The sequence below is a fragment of the Zalophus californianus genome, chromosome 11 (assembly GCF_009762305.2).
Source record: "Zalophus californianus isolate mZalCal1 chromosome 11, mZalCal1.pri.v2, whole genome shotgun sequence".
In the NCBI taxonomy this organism is placed as follows: domain Eukaryota; kingdom Metazoa; phylum Chordata; class Mammalia; order Carnivora; family Otariidae; genus Zalophus; species Zalophus californianus.
In genome coordinates this window covers 14850227-14872303 of record NC_045605.1, presented here as the reverse complement: position 1 = coordinate 14872303, position 22077 = coordinate 14850227, and the positions used below count along the sequence as shown (strand labels likewise).

Sequence of the window (22077 nt, the reverse complement as noted above, 5' to 3'; positions counted from 1 at the left end):
CACATAGCAGATACTCAATAAATGATGGCTGCTGGCATTTTTCTGACATTAAATACTGATCAAGCTAGGAGACTCCACTAGTATCTGCTTCTCAGTTCTGGACTGCTTTACCTGTAAACTCAATGTCCACAAAGACCTTGATCAGAGCTTCTGCAAGGTGGGGTGCATAGGGAAAGTTGCAGAACACACGTTTCCGGTGGAACACACTGGATACCAAGGGATTTGGAGTCTGGTCCAGGTGGGGCATCACTGCTTCCAACACCTCAGCCAGTTTGGCCCTTAGGTGGGGATTCTTCATCCTGCAAAAAGTACAGAAAGCAAGCTGAGCAGGTAGAAAACTCAACTCTCAAATTCATGACTATTTTCTCCACATGAGGAGCCAAAACACCCTATACCACTGTTGGAGGAGAAAACAGGATTCTGTAGTGTCAAGGCTATCAATTTCTGGGGGATGATGCAGGGTACACAACATCATTCAACTTTTGAGATCACAGCCTACCAAGTATGAAGATGAATACTCAAGTTTCTATTTAATGCTTGGCCATTCTGTTTACTTCTCTACAATAATCCATTGTTTATTGCTTACATTCCCTGACCGTTTCACTGAGGATAAACTTGCCTTTCTAAGCTTCCTGAGGCCCAGGGTCAGGATGCAGTTTTTTTACGTTACTTACGCTGCACACCACATGTGCCTAATAAATACCAGTTGACTCATGATTTCCCACTGGGTCTGCTCAGCTCAGTGAAGGATTGGCTTCTACCTACTTCTCACTGACATGGCTCAGGGGATTGTACATCATTCTCTTTGCAGCAAATCTTCACTCATGCACATATGGTTTCCTTTGGCCTAGACACCAAAAACACCAGAGAAGCAACTCCAAAGGTCAGTGGGCGTCTTTCTCTGAGAAAGGGGAGTAGAAGCTATGAATGAAAAGATGAGATTAGAAAGCATTTACCTGTGTTTACTGCTCATGCAACTCAGAACATTAAGAGTAAACTTTGTGACCCTACAATTGTTAGATCATCAGAACTGGCTGCCACTGGTAAGGCTTCTGGCATTAAGGTAACTATTTTAACCAGCCACTAGCAGTGGAATTCCCATCGGGTCTCTTACACGCAGGTTCAGATTGTTTGTGGGCAAAGTCCTTGGCTTATTATGCCTCTGAAGAGGGGGATTTCTGGCTGCCCTTAAGGGTGGTCAGGTGATTCATTAGTGTTAACACAACTTCTGAAGGCAAGCCCTTATGATTCAGGCTTGGTTTAGAAGTCTTCTGAATGCTCTGCACCTCTAAATGCTGTCAGAGCCAAGCTTTCAACACCTCACCTTTCTATGCTTCCAGTGAAAATTGTGATAAAGTGAAGAACATGTTCTAGGGAGTCCGCTGATGTCTCCAAGATGTCATCAGCAAAGCGGCGGAGAAAAATGAGGAAATCACCCAAGTTATCTGCAAAAAATTCTGGAAAACAAACAGACAAACAAACAAACAAACCCATTCACTGCAATTAGTGAAACATCTGACTTTCTGTACTAAGCAATATTGAAATTCCTCCCTTTTGCTCTACCTAATAAAGACTAAAAAAATCCAAAATGTCTTGTAGGTACTAGGAATGGTGACAAGTTCATAAATGTAGACTCTCCTTTAAAGGTAAGTCAATTTTTATTTCTATCAAAGTCAGTATGAAAATAGCAGAGACACAAAATACTGTTCACACACTAGTGCAACTTAAGAAGGTACACTGATACACATTCTTTTCACACTCAAGGTTAACTGTGCATTAAATAACTCTTTAGATGGATAAAGAATCTTCAACAAAGATGAATACATTAGATGACTCTGGTCATCAGTCTCCAGGATGGTCCTCCAATTGTCTTTGCTTCCTGGTATTCATGCCTTTGTGTGTCCCTTCCTGCACTCTTCCAGGGTAGAGGCATACAGAAGCAATGGTATATCATTTCCATGGTGAAGATATAGAAGCCTATAGCTTCCATTTTGGTTGCTTGCTCTCAAGGAAGCCAGCTGCCATACCATGAATAGTACTAAGGCGAGACCTGCGTGGCCTGGAAGAGGCCAGTAAGCAACTGAGGTCGGCCAACAACCACATGACCTGGCTTGTAAGCAGATCCTCCAGTTCTGGTCGAGTCCTCAGATTCCTGTGGCCCTGACTGACAGCTCGCCTGCAACCGCATGAAAGACCCAGAGGCAGAACCATGTAGCCAAGCCACTCCTGGATTCCTGACCCACAGAAACTGTGTGAGACAACGTTTGTTTTAATGTGCTACGTTTTAGGATGATCTGTTACTTAGCAATAGATGACCAATACAGTGATCAAGAACATATAACCTGATTTTGATGGACAGTATCTGCCAACTCCTCGCTGACAAACCTACATACACGACCTCCTCAACCAACAGGGGATGATAATTTTTTTTCTCCCTAAAGAATAGCACAGGGAGAGTTGGACAGATAAATTTAGAAGATGAACAATGAAGACAACATTAATGCAAAACTAACAGCTCTGAAAACCCTGGCTGCACTTAGTCCTCTGAAGACTATTTTCTGATACACACAGAAGTGGGAACACAAGGCTGAGGAAAAAGCTGTTGGTTCTCCCATACTCTGACCGGTAGATACTGTCTATAAATTTGAGTTGTTTCTCCAAAAACAGTTGAATGATAACTAAGGAAGGGTACTCTGAGGATTAAACTTCCAAAGTGACCCAGTTAAACTTAGATAGCTATAAATAGGCAGTTCCCAAGGAAGAGCCTGCTTACCTGGCACATAAGCCAAAGAGCTGTAGCCGTCTGGCAGAGGAAAAGTTAGCTCGATTGGCTGTGAGCCCTCATTGCCTAAGGCCAGCTGAACGAGTAGAACAGCCATGGACACCTGCAAGTTCAGACAGTTCTGTAGCATCTGGGGCTCCGTCATGGCAGTCTTCGTGGAAAGATAGATGGTCATCAGTCGTTCAAACTGCTCACGGAGGTTGTCAGCAGCAGGGCTAGAGCTTTGCTGAGCATCCCGCCAGGCAACCTGCAGCCGATGCAGATTTTGGTTGATTTTGACCATCTGATCATGCAACCTGCCCCCAAGAAAGCACAAGAGACTGGGTCAGGAGGCTCATATAGGGCAGCTGAGTACAGATCGTTCTGGAAAAACAAATCTTCATTTATTTATTCTAGTATTCTCTTTTAGGATATAGGGGGCTGCAATTGTGGTGACACAGAAGGCACTCACTTATGGACAGGACTGGGGCAGGGGTCATAGCACCGGGCAAATGTTACCAAGTATTTGACATAAATGACACTAACTACAAAAAGCAGCCTTCAGCTGAAACGCACCATCCAAAGAACAGTAGCTTGGTTAAGCAGGGTGTAGACTGGGCTGTTACCATGTAAAATAAATAACGATTAGACAAATTACAAAAAGAGCCCAGCAGGATAGTTTGACACTGCACAGTTGCAATGTTTGTACTTGGATGTGGTTATATGGACAGTCTTTCTATGGTTAGTTAAGAACAAAAGCTGGAGAAAAAGGACTCTAGGTTAGTAACGACCACATATAAACTGGTAGCCACCTGGGCTGCAACCTAAGAAACAGCTTCCAGTCCTCTGTTGTTCAATATAAAATTACATTATTCTTCACAAAGGGCCAGCGAAATGTTCTCTAATGAAAGGAAGCCCCGTAATTCAATGTTACGGATAGTTGTCTCTATGGATAGAGTTCAAAGTCATCTTCTTTGGCCCTGTAGACAATGTCTAGGGTTAGCTAGCCAGTATGGGAGAATAGATGACATTCATTTCTATGTCTGAGTGTCAGTGGTTGAACAGGTGAAACATATGCTGCATTATCTATTGTCTCATTTAAAATGTCAATGACCGGGATAGAAAAACTCCCTAATAAAGATATCATTTTTCTAGAAACTTGCCGAGTTTTAAAAAATGCTCTGTGCCAATGTAAGTACCCTGAGAAGATATTTAAAACTGCTATTCTCAGTACCTCTTCCTAAGGACTGTAACGACTTTATTTCTAAATGCAGTCATAATCAACTAAACCAGAGGAGGGAAAAATCACAGAATGGTGTGTGACCAGCCAGAACCAGAACCGTTTTTGGAAGTCATACACTCTAGTTCTTAAATTTTCACACTTCCAGAATCCTTTTGATCTTTGATACATAAATCTTTTGTGGTCTACTGATCTTATCGGGAATCCCTGATAAACATTTCTTCTTTTTTTTAATTTATTCTTTAAAGAGAGAGTGAGAGCGCATGCACGTGTGTCTCGAGCCCCAAACACTTCTTTAATTTTGTCTCTATACCATAAAGCAGAGGTTCATCTTTTTTTATTAGGAGTAGTAAGTAATCAAAATTCAAGAGCAGAAAGTGAAAAGTTAAAACGATTCCCCTTTCACAGATTACAATAGGAAGATAGTGATTTAAAAATTTGCAAGTTTAGGGGTGCCTGGGTAGCTTAGTTGGTTGTCTGCCTTTGGCTCAGGTCATAATCCCAGGGTCCTGGGACTGAGCCCCTCATCAGGCTCCCCACTTAGCGGGGAGCCTGCCTCTCCCTCTCCCACTCCCCCTGCTTGTGCTCTCTCTCTGTCAAGTAAATAAATAAAATTAAAAAAAAATTTTTTTTTCCAAGTTTAGGGGTGCCTGGGTGGCTCAGTTGGTTAAGAGTCTGACTCTTGGTTTTGGTTCCAGTCATGCATGGCTGTGGGATCGAGCCCCGAGTCAGGCTCTGTGCTCAGAGGGGAGTCTGCTTGAGGATTCTCTCTCTCTCTCTCTCTCCCTCTGCCCCTCCCCCTGCATGCCTGTGTGCTCTCTCTCTCTAAAATAAAGAAATCTTCAAAAAAAATTTGTGTGTTTAGAGAACAATACTAGTGTATTTATTTATTTATTTATTTATTTTTTAAACTTGTTATTTATTTATTCATGAGAGACAGAGAGAGAGAGGCAGAGGGAGAAGCAGGCTCCCAAGGAGCAGGGAGCCTGATGCGGGACTCGATCCCAGGACCCTGGGATCATGACCTGAGCCGAAGGCAGACGCCCAACCATCTGAGCCACCCAGGCGCCCAATACTAGTGTATTTAATTTTAAGAAGTGTAGTAGGTCAAAAATGAAAAGGAAATTCAGTTATCTGGACAAAGGCAATTCACGTAAACATGATTTAAGCGCATACAAAACTCCGTTCCCATTAGATCCTAACGGGAGCTTTCAGAATAAAGTGAGACTCACTTTCAACCTTCTGGTTCTTAACTCCACAAAACAGTTCTTTCTGAATGACATCAGAGCAGTTACCTGTGAAATCCTAAGTATAAGGTATACTCAGTCAGGACGAGGTTCTCCGTCACAAGGTTGTAGTTCTGGGGGAACTTTGGCTCCTGCACAGCGGGGATCAAACAAGTCTCTTTGTCCAAACCTCAAAGAAAGTAAAAGGAACAGTAAATGACTCACCACAGACTTTTGTCCTGGGTCTCCAGTGTCCCCTTACTCTAGCTTCACTTCATACTGCTACCAGTGAGAGTTTTTTTTTTTTAGTAATTTCCTTTTAAAAACCAATGTAGAAAACACTGTGGATGTTTCCAAGTGATAGACAGTGGATCATCTGTATCTATTTGTGCTCTTCCAGATTTATTTCCTTTTGACCATGTATTGCTTTTAGGATTAGAAGAGTCATAAAACTGGAAATACACCAAAATTAAGAGGGATTCATTTTTTTTTTTTAAAGAGTGATTCATTTTGAGTGACTTATTTTCTTCTTTTCACTTCTCTGCATTGTTTGAGTTTTCTCCAAATTGGCCCCAATATTCTTCCTCCCTAGACTCATTTCCTGCCAATTCCCATATCCCTTTCCCACCTAGCTCTCCCCCTGAATTTCTCACTGTTCTCCAATCAAGCCTTCCACAGCTTTGTACCTTTATACTTTAAACCCAACTCATCTCTCAAGACTCGGCCGCAAAGACTTCCAACTTCTGTAGAATTTATTATTCACTCTCTCCTCTGTGCTCCCATAGTTTAGCCCTATACCATATTATGATTCTCTGTTAATATATCTGCTTTCTTCTGGAGGCTGAGTTAAAAGACAAAGCAGGGACTGTGCTTTATTTTTAGAAAGAATGAATCAATCAATACCTAAAGGTTGCTAAATTCAGAAAGATCTCACAAAAACACAACATCTAAAAGCTACCAGTTTTTTTTAGACGTCTGTCTTTTTAAAATTTATACTAGCTTTTCTTTTTGCCTCCTCTTTGAGAAAGAGGCACCTTTGTGAAAAAGGATAAAGGTGAACGCCTTAGATGTTACACACACACATGCAAGCACGCGCACACACACACCATCTTGAGAAGGCCAGTTTCCCCCTACCTCTCATGTGCACATTTTTAATTTTTCGTTCTTCGTCATTCAACTCCTTCAGGGCACAGTAAGTGGGGTTAAAGGTGAGGAGCCGAGAGGATCTGGGTTTGCAAAACGGCTGGCATAGCTTCAGGAGAGCAGCACCCAGATTCAGAAAGAAGGCATCCGAGGCATACATTTGGAAGAAGATTTCTGGCATCTGATTGGCCCAAATCTTGGTGCGGCCTGCGTTTGCATGCAAACAGTTTCCAAGCCAGGACAAGATACAGTGTTTGGTTTCTGGAGAGAGCTGGAGTAAGTTCTTCAGCATCTGGTAGATCTTTTCATGGAACTGAGCCATGAACTGTTTAACCAGAAAACACAACCACAGAACATTCCAGTTTCACAATCCTCATATTTGTTACTCCCAAACCTTAGCCACTGGCAATTTCCAAAAATATTCTCATCCTAATTTTATACCCCAGTTCTGATTAAAAAAAAAAAAAAAATTTCTGGGCACTTATGAGAGATTCCCTGATGAGCTGCCAAACTACAGATAGCATTTATATAGCTTTAGAGCAGGGGTCAGTAAACTGTCTGCAAAGGGCCAGACGATAAATATTTTCAGCTTTGCAAGCTATACGCTGACTGTGGCAACTATTCAACTCTACCACTGTGGCATGAAACCAAGCCATAAACAACATGTGTATGAATGGGCATGAATGTGTTCAACAGAACTATTTACCAAAACAGGTGGCAGGCCAGATCTGGCCACTGCAGTAATTTGCCAATCCCTGCCTTAAGAGTTGTGATGATGGGAGATTGAGACCATCCCCAAATCAACCACTTACTGCCTCATGTTGGCCGGACCTCTGCTAGAATTTACACTAAGAAGCCCAAATGGAGAGGATGTTAGTGGAAGGAAGGAAAGGAAAAAAAATTTGGTTTATAAGCTGGAATTCATATGGAAGATTTTAGGAGCCCAGGTTATAAGAAACAGCTTGGTGACGACAGCGAGGACTGAGGGGAAGTGGCTGTGCCACAGCACAGGGCAGAGAGGAGCAGCAGCTTACTCTTAAACCGCGCACTGGCTTCTCCTCTGCCCTGAGCCTGTGCTGAAAAGAGGACAATTTCTTTACGTGATTATGGTAGAAAGCCAAGCAGATCGATGTGTTTCCCCAAAGAGGCTCAAGCAGCCTTATCTGCATCTGCTTCCCGAGGAAACGCGACTTCATCTAAGATTAGGGGGCTGGGAGACAGTTCCACCTGATGGATGTTGGCCTCTTGCACTTTGATCTCCTGGGGACTGGAACGAGATGGATTCAGGAAGTAGCCATGATTTTCTACTACACCTGGAGTCTTCAATAAGCAGGAGATATTCAGGATTACACCCAGCAAGGTCTTCTGGTACATCTGCCCATTGCCAGGGTCCTTGGGCTGAATGTACTCTACAAAAACCTACAGGAGAAAACAAGGCCTACTTACTAGTCTGTATGAGGAGGGAAAGGTGGTGGGGTTAAAGGATCTCAAAGACTTAAGTCTATATGACAACAAATGTATCTTTCTTTTATTCAACAGGTAATATGAGAGCACCCTAAGGATAGGTTATTAAATTACCAGCTCAAATGAATACGTAACACCTTTCAAACCTACCTTTGCCATATCCTTCTGCCTAGTGAAATAGAGAAGAATATCCAGATATGCATAAAACAGGATCTGACAGAGTTCTAGATCTTTTATTCGGCCCAATAAAATATCAAACACTGGAATCATGACTTCTGGAAATGTGCGAACTTCCTCATCCAATATCAAGGCTTCAATGACCTCTTCCAGAAACTCAGTTACATCTTCAAAATCTAACAGATGACGAACGAGAGGAAAAGAAGCCCACAGCGATTTTTTTTTTTTTTTTTTAATTTGACAGAGAGAGACACAGCGAGAGAGGAAACACAAGCAGGGGGAGTGGGAGAGGGAGAAGCAAGCTTCCCGCGGAGCAGGGAGCCCGATGTGGGGATCGATCCCAGGACCTGGGATCATGACCTGAACCGAAGGCAGACGCTTAATGACTGAGCCACCCAGGCGCCCCGCCCATAGCGATTTTTATATGCTTTTACATACAGGCTCCTTACTCTTCTCACATTCCGATAATTCTACTGGTATTCAACCCCAAAAGTCAAGATATGAGCTCTCTTCCTTAATTTATACTTCTGGAACCACAGTGGCTCTGAGGCTTTCTAATGCAATTAAAGGAATTTTAAATTTGGAAATCAAAATGTAGAAACTCAGAGATCTTGCTTATGTACTCACGTGCTCCTTGGATGGCTTCCAACATCAAATCTACCAGTTGCTCATGGATGTTCTGGTCAACATAGATCTCTGGGGTGAGGAGTACTGTTCGGGTATTGGACACAGTGAGGTTCCTGCATTGCACCGCAAAGGGGAGCAGGTTCTCTGGAACTTTGGTAATCTGGAAACAGAATGAAGAAGAGAGGGGAGAGCCTAGCTCTATGACCTGAACAAGGTGAACACAGCAAATAGAATGAAAAAGACAATGTACCCCAAAACAGTACTGCTATCCTGTGGATGCTTAAAAATTCGTAAGGGTTCATTCTTTGGTGTAAGGAGTCACCCACCTGCTAGAATTCTAATCCTGGAAGTGACCAAGCTTAGCTCACTCTTATTTATACCTCAGTGGAAATGAGTTTATCACACTCTTTTTTTTCCCCTCCCCTGACCTTTTCTAAGAGTATGACTTTTTAGGGTTTGTAGGAGAACAGGAGGCCCTGGTTAAATGGGGAAAGGAATAGACCCCAAGCCACAGAAAGAACAGACAAAAATTTCTGACAACTCATAGTGCCTCTCATATCTAGTTTCTGACATATTATAATGTATATAAACTGATATAAAAGACACTCATCCAACTCTCTGGCTTACATGTTAAAGTCAAACCCAAGACTACTACACAGTTCTCAATGGGGATTATTCCTTTACCTCTTCTTTAGCTCTTTGGAAGCAGGAATAAAGGTAACAAAAAATGTGCCTCTCCCCTGCATCTCGATCAGCAGAGAGATTCAATGTTGAAGAAGAAGTCATGTTAATCAAGTGGTTGCCTGGGTCCTGAAGTAGTAAGCGAGCGAAGACAGCCTTTAAGAAAAGCAAACAAACAAAACACTAAACCACTGCAAAGTTAATCTTAGGATATCAAGACGTAGAAGGTCATTTTGACAGAGGTTATTGCGAGAGTCACAGGATGTAGAGTGAAGGGGTAATATAAGACCCCTCTCTTACTACTTTAGAAAATATTAGGTACATAAATATAAGTGTATATGCATTGATCCTTGAACAATAGGGGTTGGACATGGATTTTTTTCAGGAAATACAGAACAGCACTGTAAATGTATTTTTTCTTGCTTCTAATTTTCTTCATAACATTTTCTTTACCCTAGCTGACTTTATTGTTATCCATAAGGCTACCTGTCAACAGTAGGCTATTAGTTAAGTTTTTGGAGAGTCACAAGTTATGTGTGGATTTTCGACTGCCCCTAACCCCCACATTGTTCAAGGGTCACCTGTACAGTTATCCCAAATAGAGCTCAAGCATCTGGTATTGCCCTAGCACAGAGTAAGCACTAAAACTGTATTTATGGAATGGTGTGGAGAATTAGCGATTGAACTTATACATGAAATTTACTCCTCTGTGTGACTGCTGGCCTTACTCAGACTTATATAATTTAAACATATAAAGTTAAACTACAAGTTGTCAAGTGTCTGTCCTACCAAAGTTTTATTCCTTTAATGTTAATTAGGCACTTATAAGGTAAAACACACTGTTTTGATTTTGGGAAAGATACAAAGACATGGGCCTTGCCCTTGAGAACTTAAGGGTCTGATAGGGGAGATGAGACAGGTATAAAAAAAGCCAGTACATGTGACAGAAGGTGACAACTGCCATCCGAGAGGCACAGATAGATCACTCCAGGAATTCAGATATGTGGCCATGGTAAATGAGAAGATCTCCAAGGAGGAACACCAAAGACAAAGTTAAGAGATGGAATTATGTAAGCAAAGTCATGGTTGGAGAAACGTGAGCAGAGTTCAGCTGCATGGCTAGTTTGTGCTAAAGGCACCCCAAAGGAACATCAGAAATGGTACCTGCTCAACATTGTTCATATCAAGCCAGTCTTGATCTTCCAGGTCTACTGCCATTTCTTCCAAATACACACAACGACTGGGGATGCCATTCCCACTTTTCAAGCTGGGGTCACCTGGGAAATAGTTTTAATCTGGTAGGTTAAGGATAATGCTTCTGTCTTATATAGACAACTGATCTTGACAGCATTTCTCTTGAACTCCAAGTCTGACTCAGGTAGTATCAGGATAATCTTGACATACAAAGCAGTATCTAAAGACTTAAATCTTTTCAAAGAGTCAAAGAGCATGTCAGGTTTTATTATAAACATAACATCCTGAATTCCAGGCATCAGCACCTATTTTTTTTAACTACAGACAGGACACAGAGGGAAAACACTATCTGACACCTCGTGGGGCTTCTGTCTAAATGTTTAGGTCACCTCTGAGAAGAAAAAGGATTTGGCTACCACTTGCATTTCCCTTTTAAGGTGGTAAAGGCAAGGAGCTATATGGTCCAGTCTGTACCAAAATGATAATGAAAGCTATACCTTGTCTAAATATTATCTTTAGGTCACATCAAAAGCTTCACTAAACTATCAAACCTGTGTTCTAGGGAATACAGTGGGTTTGTTTAACCATTAGATACAATAAGTTTCTCAGAACAAGTTCCTAGCCCAAGCAGGAAGGGAAGAGTAATGAATAGACTGGCTCCAAGTCTGTAACTCACTGTTGTCCAGAGTAATGAGGAAGATCCTTTGGATCATGTGATTGATGTTGAGTTGTTCACATATTTCCTGCTGTGAACGGAAGGAGCGGCTAATCTCAGCCACAGAGTAATCAAATTCATCCAGGCTTTCTGACACACTATTATCCGAGTCATCTGGGCTAGCTGGGAGTTCATCTGCCAGAAAATGTAAGCCATTAACAGTTAAACTCCTCTCTTTAAGAGAGAACCAAGTATACTATCAAAAATGATAAATGTTATCAAGAGAAAAATAATTCTGGATGGGAAACAAGTTAATCATCTAATTAGTGAACATCTCAAGTCAGGCAACATCTTTTTTTTTTTTAAATTGAGGTAAAAATTGAGGTATAGTGGGGCGCCTGGGTGGCTCAGTCATTAAGCGTCTGCCTTTGGCTCAGGTCATGATCCCAGGGTCCTGGGATCGAGCCCCACTTCGGGCTCCCTGCTCAGTGGGAAGCCTGCTTCTCCCTCTCCCCCTGCTTGTGCTCTCTCTGCCAAATAAATAAATAAAATCTTAAAAAAATAAAAAAATTGAGGTATAACATATAAAAAATGACGTATAACGTCATATTAGTTTCAGGTATACAACATAATGATTTGGTATTTATATATATTGCAAAATGGTCAACAAAATAATTCTACTTAACATCTGTCACCATACAGTTATAAATATTGCTTTCTCTTGTGAATAGAACTTTTAAGATCTACTCCTTAGTAACTTTCAAACATGCAGTACAGTATTATTAACAACAGTCACCAGGCTATTCATTATATCTCTCAGGCTTATTGATTTTATAACTCAAGTTTGATCCTTTTGATCCCCTGTACCTACCCCACTCCGGGCAACCACAAATCTGTTCTCTGTATCTATGAGCGTTCTTTCTCTCTTTTTTAGGTATCACCTATAACAGAGAACATTTGTTTGTATTTGTCTTTTTCTGTCTGACCTATTCCATTTCACACAGGTCCGTCCCTGTTGTTGTAAATGGCAGTAATATTCCATTGTGTGTGTGTGTGTGTGTGTGTGTGTGTGTATGTGTATATCATATTTTCTTCATTCATTCATCCATCAGCGGACACAGGTTGTTTCCATGTCTTGGCTATTATAAACAGTGCTACAAGAAACACAGGGGTGCATAGATCTTTTCAAGTTAGCGTTTTTGTTTTCTTTGTATAAATACCCAGAAGTGGAATTGCTGGATTATATGGTAGTTCTATTTTTTAATTTTTGAAGAACCTCTATAATGTTTTCCGTAGTGGCTGCACCAATTTATATTCTCACCAACAGTGCACCAGGATTCCCTTTTTTCCACATCCTTGCCAACACTTGTTATCTCTCGTCTTTTTGATAATAGCCATTCTAACAGGTATGAGGTGATATCTCATTGTGGTTTTTTTTTTTTAAAGATTTTTATTTATTTATTGAGAGTGAGAATGGTAGAGAGAGAGCATGAGAGGGAAGAAGGTCAGAGGGAGAAGCAGACTCCCTGCGGAGCAGGGAGCCCGATGTTGGACTCGATCCAGGGACTCCAGGATCATGACCTGAGCCGAAGGCAGTCGCTTTAACCAACTGAGCCACCCAGGCGCCCTCTCATTGTGGTTTTGATTTGCACTTCTTTGGTGATGAGTGATACGGAGCACCTTTTAGTGTACCCATTAGTCATCTGTATGTCTTCTTTGGAGAAACGTCTATGTAGATCCTTTGCCCATTTTTTTTTAAGATTTTATTTATTTATTTGAGAGAGAGAGAATGAGAGCGAGCACATGAGAGGGGGGAGGGTCAGAGGGAGAAGCAGACTCCCTGTGGAGCAGGGAGCCCGATGTTGGACTTGATCCAGGGACTCCAGAATCATGACCTGAGCCGAAGGCAGTCACCCAACCAACTGAGCCACCCAGGCGCCCTCCTTTGCTCATTTTTAAACTGGATTATTTGTGTTTTTTTGCTATTGAATTGTATTAGGCAACATCTTAAGTACAGGATTCTGAAATCCCTGGCTGGAAATCCTACCACATTTTACAAAGCGAAAGTTTTATTCTTTCTGCTCATAATTAATTGCACCCCATATTACCAAAAATAGCACCATTATGTTCCCCACAGAATCTTAGTGAACAGAGAATTACCTACAATAGATCAATATGCCTTTAATTATTTTAAATATATGGCTTTTTCCTGATTTTAAAGAATACATATATCTGAATAATCCCAAACTGTATAGGAAAACATTATGTAAAAAGTCTACTCTGAACCAATTCCTTATGGACAACCATGTCAGTTAGCAAACTGTTCCAGACTTTTTTTCCCTACTGTGGTGCGAATGTTTATTGCTAGGATTTTCAGTTAAAAAAAAAAGAGAGGGATCATACTATATATACTGCTTTTCAGCTTGCTTTTTTTTTTTTTAAGATTTTATTTATTTATTTAACACACAGAGAAAGATAGCGAGAGAGAGGGAGAGAGCACAAGCAGGGGGAGCGGCAGGCAGAGGGAGAAGCAGGCTTTCTGCATGAGCAGGGAGCCCGATGTGGGGGCTCGATCCCAGAACTGTGGGATCATGACCTGAGCTGAAGGCAGCGGTTTAACCAACTGAGCCACCCAGGCGCCCCTCAGCTTGCTTTTTAAACTTACTCAGCACCAACATCCTTCTCTGTTATGTCATTTATAGGCCTACTTCATTCTTTGTAATAGCTGCACTTTATTGCATTGTATGCACACACACTGACTTGTGTAGCTACTTCTCAATTGATGAACATTTGGGCTGTTTCCAATTTTTCATGATTTCAAACACTACTGCACTGAATAGTACTTTTTGTACACCTGTGTATTTCTGTAAGGTAAATTTGTAGAAGCAGAATTGCTGAGTTAAAGAGCTCGCACATTTAAAAGTTAATGTATAGGGGCGCCTGGGTGGCTCAGTCGTTGGGCGTCTGCCTTTGGCTCGGGTCATGATCCCGGGGTCCTGGGATTGAGCCCTGCGTCTGGCTCTCTCTTCAGCGGAGAGTCTGCTTCTCCCTCTCCCTCTGCCTGCCTCTCTGCCTACTTGTGCTCTCTGTCAAATAAATAAATAAAATAAAAAAAAAAAAAACCCCAGGCTTGCTATTATAACTGATGACATTAAAAAAAAAAGTTCATGTATATTACCAAATTATCCTCAGAAAGACTGCTCTCATTTACAAGCCCCTCAGCAGTCTATGAGAGAGTACCTGTTTAAATCATCACAAATTTCATAAAAATCTAATTGTTGTTTTAATGGGCAGTGCTCCAATTATTACTGAGACAAAATTTTTAAAATCATTTGATTATTGTATATAAATTGTTCATCTGAATCTTTTCCCCTCTAATTTGTTACTATTTTTTTTATTGATTGAATCCCTTTACTTTTTAAAAAAGCAACCTTGCCTTAGGAGATTGTAGGAGGAAAAGGGGAGTGAGGAATAGGAATTATAAGGAAATAGGAAAATATGATTTATGAGTATGTGGTTGGGGGAAATTTTGCTACATAGGTTCTTAGCTCCTATCGCTCTTGGGGTTCAGAGGAGAACTTAACCATATAGGAGTAGAGTGACAGATGCTTGTCTTTCTGGCTGTCAGACAGAGCTGCCTCTCTGAATGGAATTCAGGCTGAAGGAGTACAAGTGTGGTGTTCACTAGAAGCCATGTGAGTCTGCATCTGCTTCTCTCTATCTACAGTGATTATTCTAAAAGGCCAGGCAAAACTCTCGGAAGTTAAGAGTTGCTTTAGTGTGGTGAGTTTAGTCAATATGAAGCTCAACATAGGAGGCCGAAGGTTTTGGCAGAGTTCTAACTGCTGGTGGAAAACAGGTTAGACCTGGTGGCATGCTAAACTCAGCGTAAACAAACTAAAACGAGGAGAAGCCAAAATAGTAACAGGAGCGCATGTACCTGGTTTGTCCCACGGCTTGGTGCCTGCAACGTTCCCAACTCTAGCCAGCCTGAGGTCTGCTGACAGCCAGAAGGACAAGCATCTGTCACTCTACTCCTATAAGGTTAAGTTCTCCTCTGAACCCCGAGAGCGATAGGAGCTAAGAACCTATGTAGCAAAATTTCCCCCAACCACATATTCATAAATCATGTTTCCCCATTTTCTTATATTCCTATTCCTCACTCTCCCTTTCCTCCTACAATCTCCTACTGCAAGAATCTGGAAGAGATTTCAGAGACTGAGACCCAGAGCTGCCTCCTTCGATCATGGTAGAAAGCCAGGGTTACATATACTCCCCCCTTGCTTTATGATCACCCCGTCCACTACTCATCTGTCTTGCCCTTACCTCCTTTTTATTCAGTCCTGAACAGAGAGCAAGGTTACAACTCAGCTGTGTATACCGACACTTTTGAAATAAACAACAAGGTAAAATATAAACATTTCTCCTTTCCAAAAAATACTATTATTCTCTTTGAAAGGAGAAGGGGAGTGATTTCTGGCTTGAAAGATTGTGACTACCCTCAGAAGACTAATAAATTCAAGAAACATCATCCTAATTCTTCTAGGCTATATGTCTTCTCACAGGAGGAAGTTAGACCCGATCTTAATTTTGGTCCTAGATGAGGAAAACCATTTTTAGGATTAGTGAGATATTCTGATTTTTTTTTTCACATTAAGGCAAAGGATCAGATTTTCTTACAAGTCTGTTCTAACAGCATTATGCTATGAAAGAGGCCACTCTATGGAATGGAAGAGGTATTTTGCTTGGGACTGACTCTGAAGCACTGGGCTTAAGAACAAATTTCATTTAGGGGCGGCTGGGTGGCTCAGTCGTTAAGCGTCTGCCTTCAGCTCGGGTCATGATCCCGGGGTCCTGGGATCGAGCCCCACATCGGGCTCTCTGCTCAGCGGGAAGCCTACTTCTCCCTCTCCCACTCCCCCTGCTTATGTTCCCTCTCTTGGTATGTCTCTGTCAAATAAATAAATAAAATCTTAAAAAAAAAAGAACAAATTTCATTTATTTGTCTACCAAAAAGCCAAAAAACGTTTATAATTCTTCCTTTTACACATCTGCTTTCTACAGCTGCACGTAACCTGCTTTCTACACCTATGCCTACAACCTCAGTTTCCTATGTTAAAAAGATTTATTTAAATATCTTTTGCTGGGTGATTTTTAAAATAAACAGCTCGACAGCACTGGGATCACGACTAACATCTGTTACTACGGAACCACCTGCTATCTGGTCTCTCTTTATGCAGCAGGGAGGAGAGGACCCAAAAACAAAACAAAGAAGGAAAATGAACAAAACCCCCAATTTATCCCCTAAATGAACAAAAAAACCGACCTGTGCCCCCAGGTCGATTCCAACTGCAATTACAGACCCTAAGAAGACTTCACTTGGGAAGACCCCATTCTAGGTCATCTCCTCCGCTGCTCCTGGGTCCCCTACTTACCAGACTGCTGCTTCAGCTGCTCTTTTTGGATTGCTGCAAACTGCTTGGCATCAGCCAGGGAGCCAAAAAGAGCAGCAAAGGGGTTACTTGAGATGTTGTTGTTATTCTCCTGGTCTGTCATTTCACTTTAAAGTATCCTCCATCCAGACCTGGGGGGGAGGGGCTGCAGAGAGGACAGGTATCAGACACGGAGGGGCAGATAACACAACAGCTGGGATTAGACCCACAGTCGTCGGTTCCTTCCCCATTTCTCGAACACAATACATGTAAAAAGGCTTTGGGTAAGACCTTCCAATTCCTGTTCCAAGATTCAAGGCATTTTTGGCAAAATGGTTACGAACCCACCAACGGGATAAGTTGGCTTGATTTGGGGGCAGCTAAAACCAAAAAGCTTTAAAAATGTTCAAGCTGGAATGCATTTATCTGTTGACACGTTTCTATTTGCCATACCTTTAAAAAATAGGTTAAGCAGAAAGAATTACTGAAGTCAATGAGGAAACTCATCTATTCATTATAATAACAATGTGGCACTGACTGAAAAATATGACAACAGCTACACATTTCCCATAAATCTGGTTCTCATTCACCATGAACATAAGATGGCGCTTGCTCAGGCTTCTAGGACTTAAAGCTGCAGCCGGGAATTCCTCAGCTACATATAAACTAACTGTAAGCCTGTATCAGACATGGAACAGCAAATAAGGACAGGAACCTGACCAACAGCGTGTTGTGGGTTTCAAATATGTATTAGGCAATTTATCTCTACTCCGAGGCTTAAAACAATTGGGATTTCTTCCACTAAAAACTAAATGGTCTTTCCTTAATTCTGTATTTAATTTCCACTACTTATTTGATTTTTTGTAATACTGCTGACACACACAAATTCCTAATGTGGAACATGAAGTCATAGATATATACCTCAAAGGTATTTAGTGGAGCTAACTGAGCCTGCATTTGCACTCTTCTGATTACATTTTCTCATTCAAGCACCAAGGGGACTCAAGAGGCACAATGGGACGAGCGGAGCGCCCTGAAAGGCTTTCTTCCCTTCCTGAAATTTTAAGGCCACAGCACAGAAATACATCCCTGAAAAGGGTGGGGAAGAGACAAAGGGTATGAATATTCGGCTCTCAAGGATACTGGACCGCTAAAAGGACAGAGGCCTTACTTAAAAAGAGTGGGGATGGGGTATGAGGGAAGGAGAAAAAAATTTTGGGGGGTCTACCTTTAATCTCCCGAGGTAAGACTCCTTACAGAATCATATTAACAGAAGCTAATACAAGTCGGAAAAGTTACCCTTATTTTCTGGAGGAGGAGAGACTCTAACACTTCTTGACAATTCTGAGACATCTCCACCAGTTGCTTCACCCTCCTCTGTCAAGTGTTTTCTGCATTAGAGGTAATGGCTAATTATCTGTAATGATTTAGGCACACAGTCTAGTCTCAGCATGGTTCTGGGCTTTACTGCTCAAGGAAATGTAGATGTTGCTCTATATATTTTATTTTTTGCAATGTATAGCTTAGTTAAGCTTAATAATCCAAAAATAAAGATAGCACTTTTAGTGCTGGAATTCACAACGATCCTTGAGAGGACTTCCCCCTCACTTAACCACTGCATAAGCTTAATTGTTACTCCTAATTCATGTAGAGACACTAACAATTGTCTCATTATTAGCTGACCACCACCCTACCTCTATCCTAAGGTACCCTCAAGTCCAGAGGTATGCAAAAAGTATAGTGAGTTCTTGTCATTTTCTGTCTTTGAAACATCATCCTCTTTTTTCAACATGACACCCTACATTTTTCCTTTGGGGATCCATCCCATTCTCAATCCATGTGTTCAGAAGAGGATGGCCTCACCCACTAGCTCCAGGAATGAGCATATGAATCTGGCTTGGCCAAAAAGAATGCAGCATACTCTGGCCAAAGTGACTGATTGAGGAGTAGGCACAAGACCCTAACAAGGCCTATCAGAATCAAGAAACACCCAGTTTCAGGCCTTTGGCTGAATCTACAGAAAAGGGAACTCTTTTTTCCTGCTTGGGTTGTTAGCAGGATAAGAAATAAACCTGGAATTGACATCTTTCCATCACCTAGAAGAGGCCTACCCCGAAACTAAGTCAAGATATAGGAAAACAGAGTTGAGAGATGGAAAGAGTCTTTCCGTTATAAAAAAGCCAATAGATTTCCCTATATTGTGTAAGCCAGTTTGAATGGGTTTTTAAAAACACAACAGAGGGGCGCCTGCCTGGCTCAGTCAGTACAGCAGCAACTCTTGATGTCAGGGTTCTAAGTTTGAGCCTCACGTTGGGTATAGAGAATACTTAAAAATAAAATCTTAGGGACGCCTGGTTGGCTCAGTCAGTTAAGTGACTGCCTTCACCTCAGGTCATGATCCCAGGGTCCTGGGATTGAGCCCCACATCGGGCTCCCTGCTTAGCGGGGGGCCTGCATACCCCTGTGCTTGCTGCTCCCCCTGCTTGTGCTCTCTCTCTGACAAATAAATAATCTTAAAAAAATAAAAAAAAATCCTAAAAAACACAACTGAAAAGAGTTTAAATTAATACAAAGGAGAGGGGGACGCCTGGGTGGCTCAGTCAGTTAAGCGTCTGCCTTTGGCTCAGGTCATGATCCCAGGGTCCTGGGATCGAGCCCCGCATTGGGTTCCTTGCTCGGTAGGGAGCCTGCTTCTCCCTCTGCCTGCCACTCCCCTTGCTTGTGCTCTCTCTCTCTCTCTGACAAATAAATAAAATCTTTAAAAAAAAAAAATACAAAGGAGATGCATCATCTGTACCTCTATAAGAGGTAGAAAGGAAGCAAGGTGAAAGTGAGGAATACAGAACATATGAAAAGATAGGCTCCTTAGATAATAGAGACAAATAAACAGGATTTATGATAATAAATGGCATTATTTCCTTCTTTCTCAATATTATACTGTCACATCACAAAAGAAGCTAGGAGTGCCTGGGTGGCACAGTCCGTTCAGTGTCCAATGCTTGGTTTCAGCTCAGGTCATGATCTCAGAGTTGTGAGACTGAGTTCCATGTCAGGCTCTACACTCAACTGTAGTCTGCTTAAGACTCTCCCTCTGCCCCTCCCTGCGGCATGTATGTACATTAAGATAAATAAATAAATCTTAAAAAAAAGTTAGCTTCCCATTACATTTTATCTATATTAATAGGATGTATAACTTTCTACGTTGTATTCCTAATGCAGACCTTCTACCTTTCTAGACAGCAAGCAATTTGAGTACAATTTCATATCTGATTAGTTTTTCTTCTGTGTCCCGCTTTGTACATCACACAGAATCCCCCCAAAATATTTATTTAATGATTCAATCTTACATGTCATTACTCCTGACCTCCTTGTAAGCACTCATGATCTTCCTTCAAAGTAAGGGCTTTACTATGTGTCTTGGGTTGCAGTAGCAGGTCAAGCTTCTGGGCCAGACACTTGTGGCTCTCTGGTATCTCAGGATGTGTAGAATAGAGAATGGAAATAAATCTCTTGTCATCTCTGCTATACGTCTTTTTGAAAAACAAAAAAGTTTCTGCCTACCTCACTAAGTTCATCTTTCTCATATGAACTTCAAATCTGTGCACAAACTACTTTCATAGTCCAATACTGTGTAACCACTTTTAAAAAGTTTCACTGAAAATGGAAGAATTATCACTTGATGGGAACCTTTGTGGAGATGTCAGTATAGATACGTTCAATGGTCTCACAAATATAACAGTACCTAGCTACTACCCACTCCAACAGGTCTGATAAAATAAGAACCCTGATATTTTGTTTTAATATTCAATGTCACCAATTACTTATAATCTCCTATTTTCAACTGCCATACAGAGATACGGCACCATCCTGTTGTCAGCTTTTGGGATGGTGCCACCATCAATCCTTAGGAGCTTTTGGATTTGATTACTTTTTTAAAAAAGATTTTATTTATTTGAGAGAGAGAGTTTGCAATGAGCACGAGCGGGGGGCGGGGCACAGGGAGAGGGAGAAGCAGACTCCCCTGAGCAGGGAGCCCGAACTGGGGCTCGATTCCAGGACCCAGAGATCATGACCTGAGCCTAAGTCTGATGCTTAACCAACTGAGCCACCCAGGCAGCCCAGATTTGATTCCATTTTAATATGTCCTACTTAAAAACACATTGATTCTGAAATACTCGCTGCAAGGGTCTACATCTACAACAGCTATTTACTTCCAGTACTACAATCACCCTCCCCACCCCAATCAATCTTTTGTTTAGGAACAGTACTGTTAATCCCTAAGGACCATTGTCAGCCTTTAAAGAGGTGAGCACACAAATGTTTTAATATCAGACTTGTTATTGCTTTTAGGAAAATATGTAGAATACTTCGTAAAATTGGACTGGCAAAACTCAAGCTCTGTTAAACCATACTTTTTAAGGTCTCTGTCCTGGTGAGACATTAAACTAAAAATGAATTACAATGTTTTCATTGCTATATGTTCCACGCCAAAATTCTTTCAAGTCCCGCTAAAGTGGCAACAGATCCTAACAACACATCAACAAGCTAGAAGGATCTCCTCGAGTCAAAAAGCCAACAGCATTCTTTCCTGGGTCCCATTTTATCTCAGGAGGGTTCCCATAGGAGACGAAAACAGTGAGACTAAACGAGTCCTTACTCTGGGAGCGAAAAACTGATCCCAAAGAGAAGACCTATCAAATATAAGCTCCAGAGCTGCGGTTACTCCATCTTATTAGTGTCTTCTACGCCCTATATTCGTGAGGGAGCACGAAGCAGAGTGCCAGGAGAGTTTTGAGTAGTGAACTGATCACCTGCCTTAAGAAATGTCAATTATCTTGCCATATGTATTCAACTGGTTTGAATGCTGCGACTCGTGCTTAACTTCCCATTCTTTGGCATCTGGCTATTTGTTGTCTACGCTTTGCATTTCATCTCTCCAGGTTCCATAAGGGATTCGCCGCGAGGAGGGAGACCCACCCACTCGGCGCTCCTTTCAGAGAAAGGAAGTCAAAGATAATGCAAGGCCAGTATTCTGGCCTTTTCCTGGAGGGGAATGGCAAAAAAGGGGAGAGGTGCCAGAAGCTTGGGCACTGTAAAGGGGTCCCAAATCAGACAGTGTCGAAGTTCACGAAGGAGAGGATCAAGGGTCAAGAAAACACAGGAGAAGGAATTTGGAGGCAAGAGTGCAGAGACCCGGAGTGGCATTCAACTAGGAGAAGAAAATCCCATCGCAGACTCAACGATCCCCTTCCGTCAAGCTATTCCCTCTCTTACCAGAGCCTGAAGGGCCAGCAGCGACGACACCACAAATCTTAGGGGCCGAAGGATTCCCACTTCCGACTCAGCACAGCAACCGGAACTTACATCGTGACCAGGCGCCGGACCTTGTGGAATCTTATCCGAGCGCCGGAAACAGGGTGTGCCGTTCTGCGCGGGGAACTGGCGCGCAAACACCTCCACGGCGCACGCGCTAGCTA

General features: G+C 41.9%; 1 protein-coding gene across 1 annotated transcript in view; it reads right to left on the bottom strand.

The window, feature by feature from the left end:
- UBE4A (ubiquitination factor E4A) overlaps positions 1 to 22017 on the bottom strand; it is a 37396-nt gene extending 15379 nt beyond the window's left edge. The window contains exons 1-13 of the mRNA XM_027578922.2: positions 21875 to 22017; positions 16604 to 16766; positions 11190 to 11363; positions 10484 to 10596; positions 9323 to 9475; positions 8639 to 8798; positions 7985 to 8187; positions 7598 to 7789; positions 6362 to 6695; positions 5297 to 5417; positions 2774 to 3078; positions 1325 to 1457; positions 112 to 299 (exon numbers count right to left, since the gene is read on the bottom strand). Of these exons, the coding sequence (XP_027434723.1) occupies positions 112 to 299; positions 1325 to 1457; positions 2774 to 3078; positions 5297 to 5417; positions 6362 to 6695; positions 7598 to 7789; positions 7985 to 8187; positions 8639 to 8798; positions 9323 to 9475; positions 10484 to 10596; positions 11190 to 11363; positions 16604 to 16724 (2197 nt within the window). The 5' untranslated portion in view covers positions 16725 to 16766; positions 21875 to 22017. The remainder of the gene's footprint in view (positions 1 to 111; positions 300 to 1324; positions 1458 to 2773; positions 3079 to 5296; positions 5418 to 6361; positions 6696 to 7597; positions 7790 to 7984; positions 8188 to 8638; positions 8799 to 9322; positions 9476 to 10483; positions 10597 to 11189; positions 11364 to 16603; positions 16767 to 21874) is intronic.
- Between the last annotated feature and the right edge of the window lie 60 nt (positions 22018 to 22077).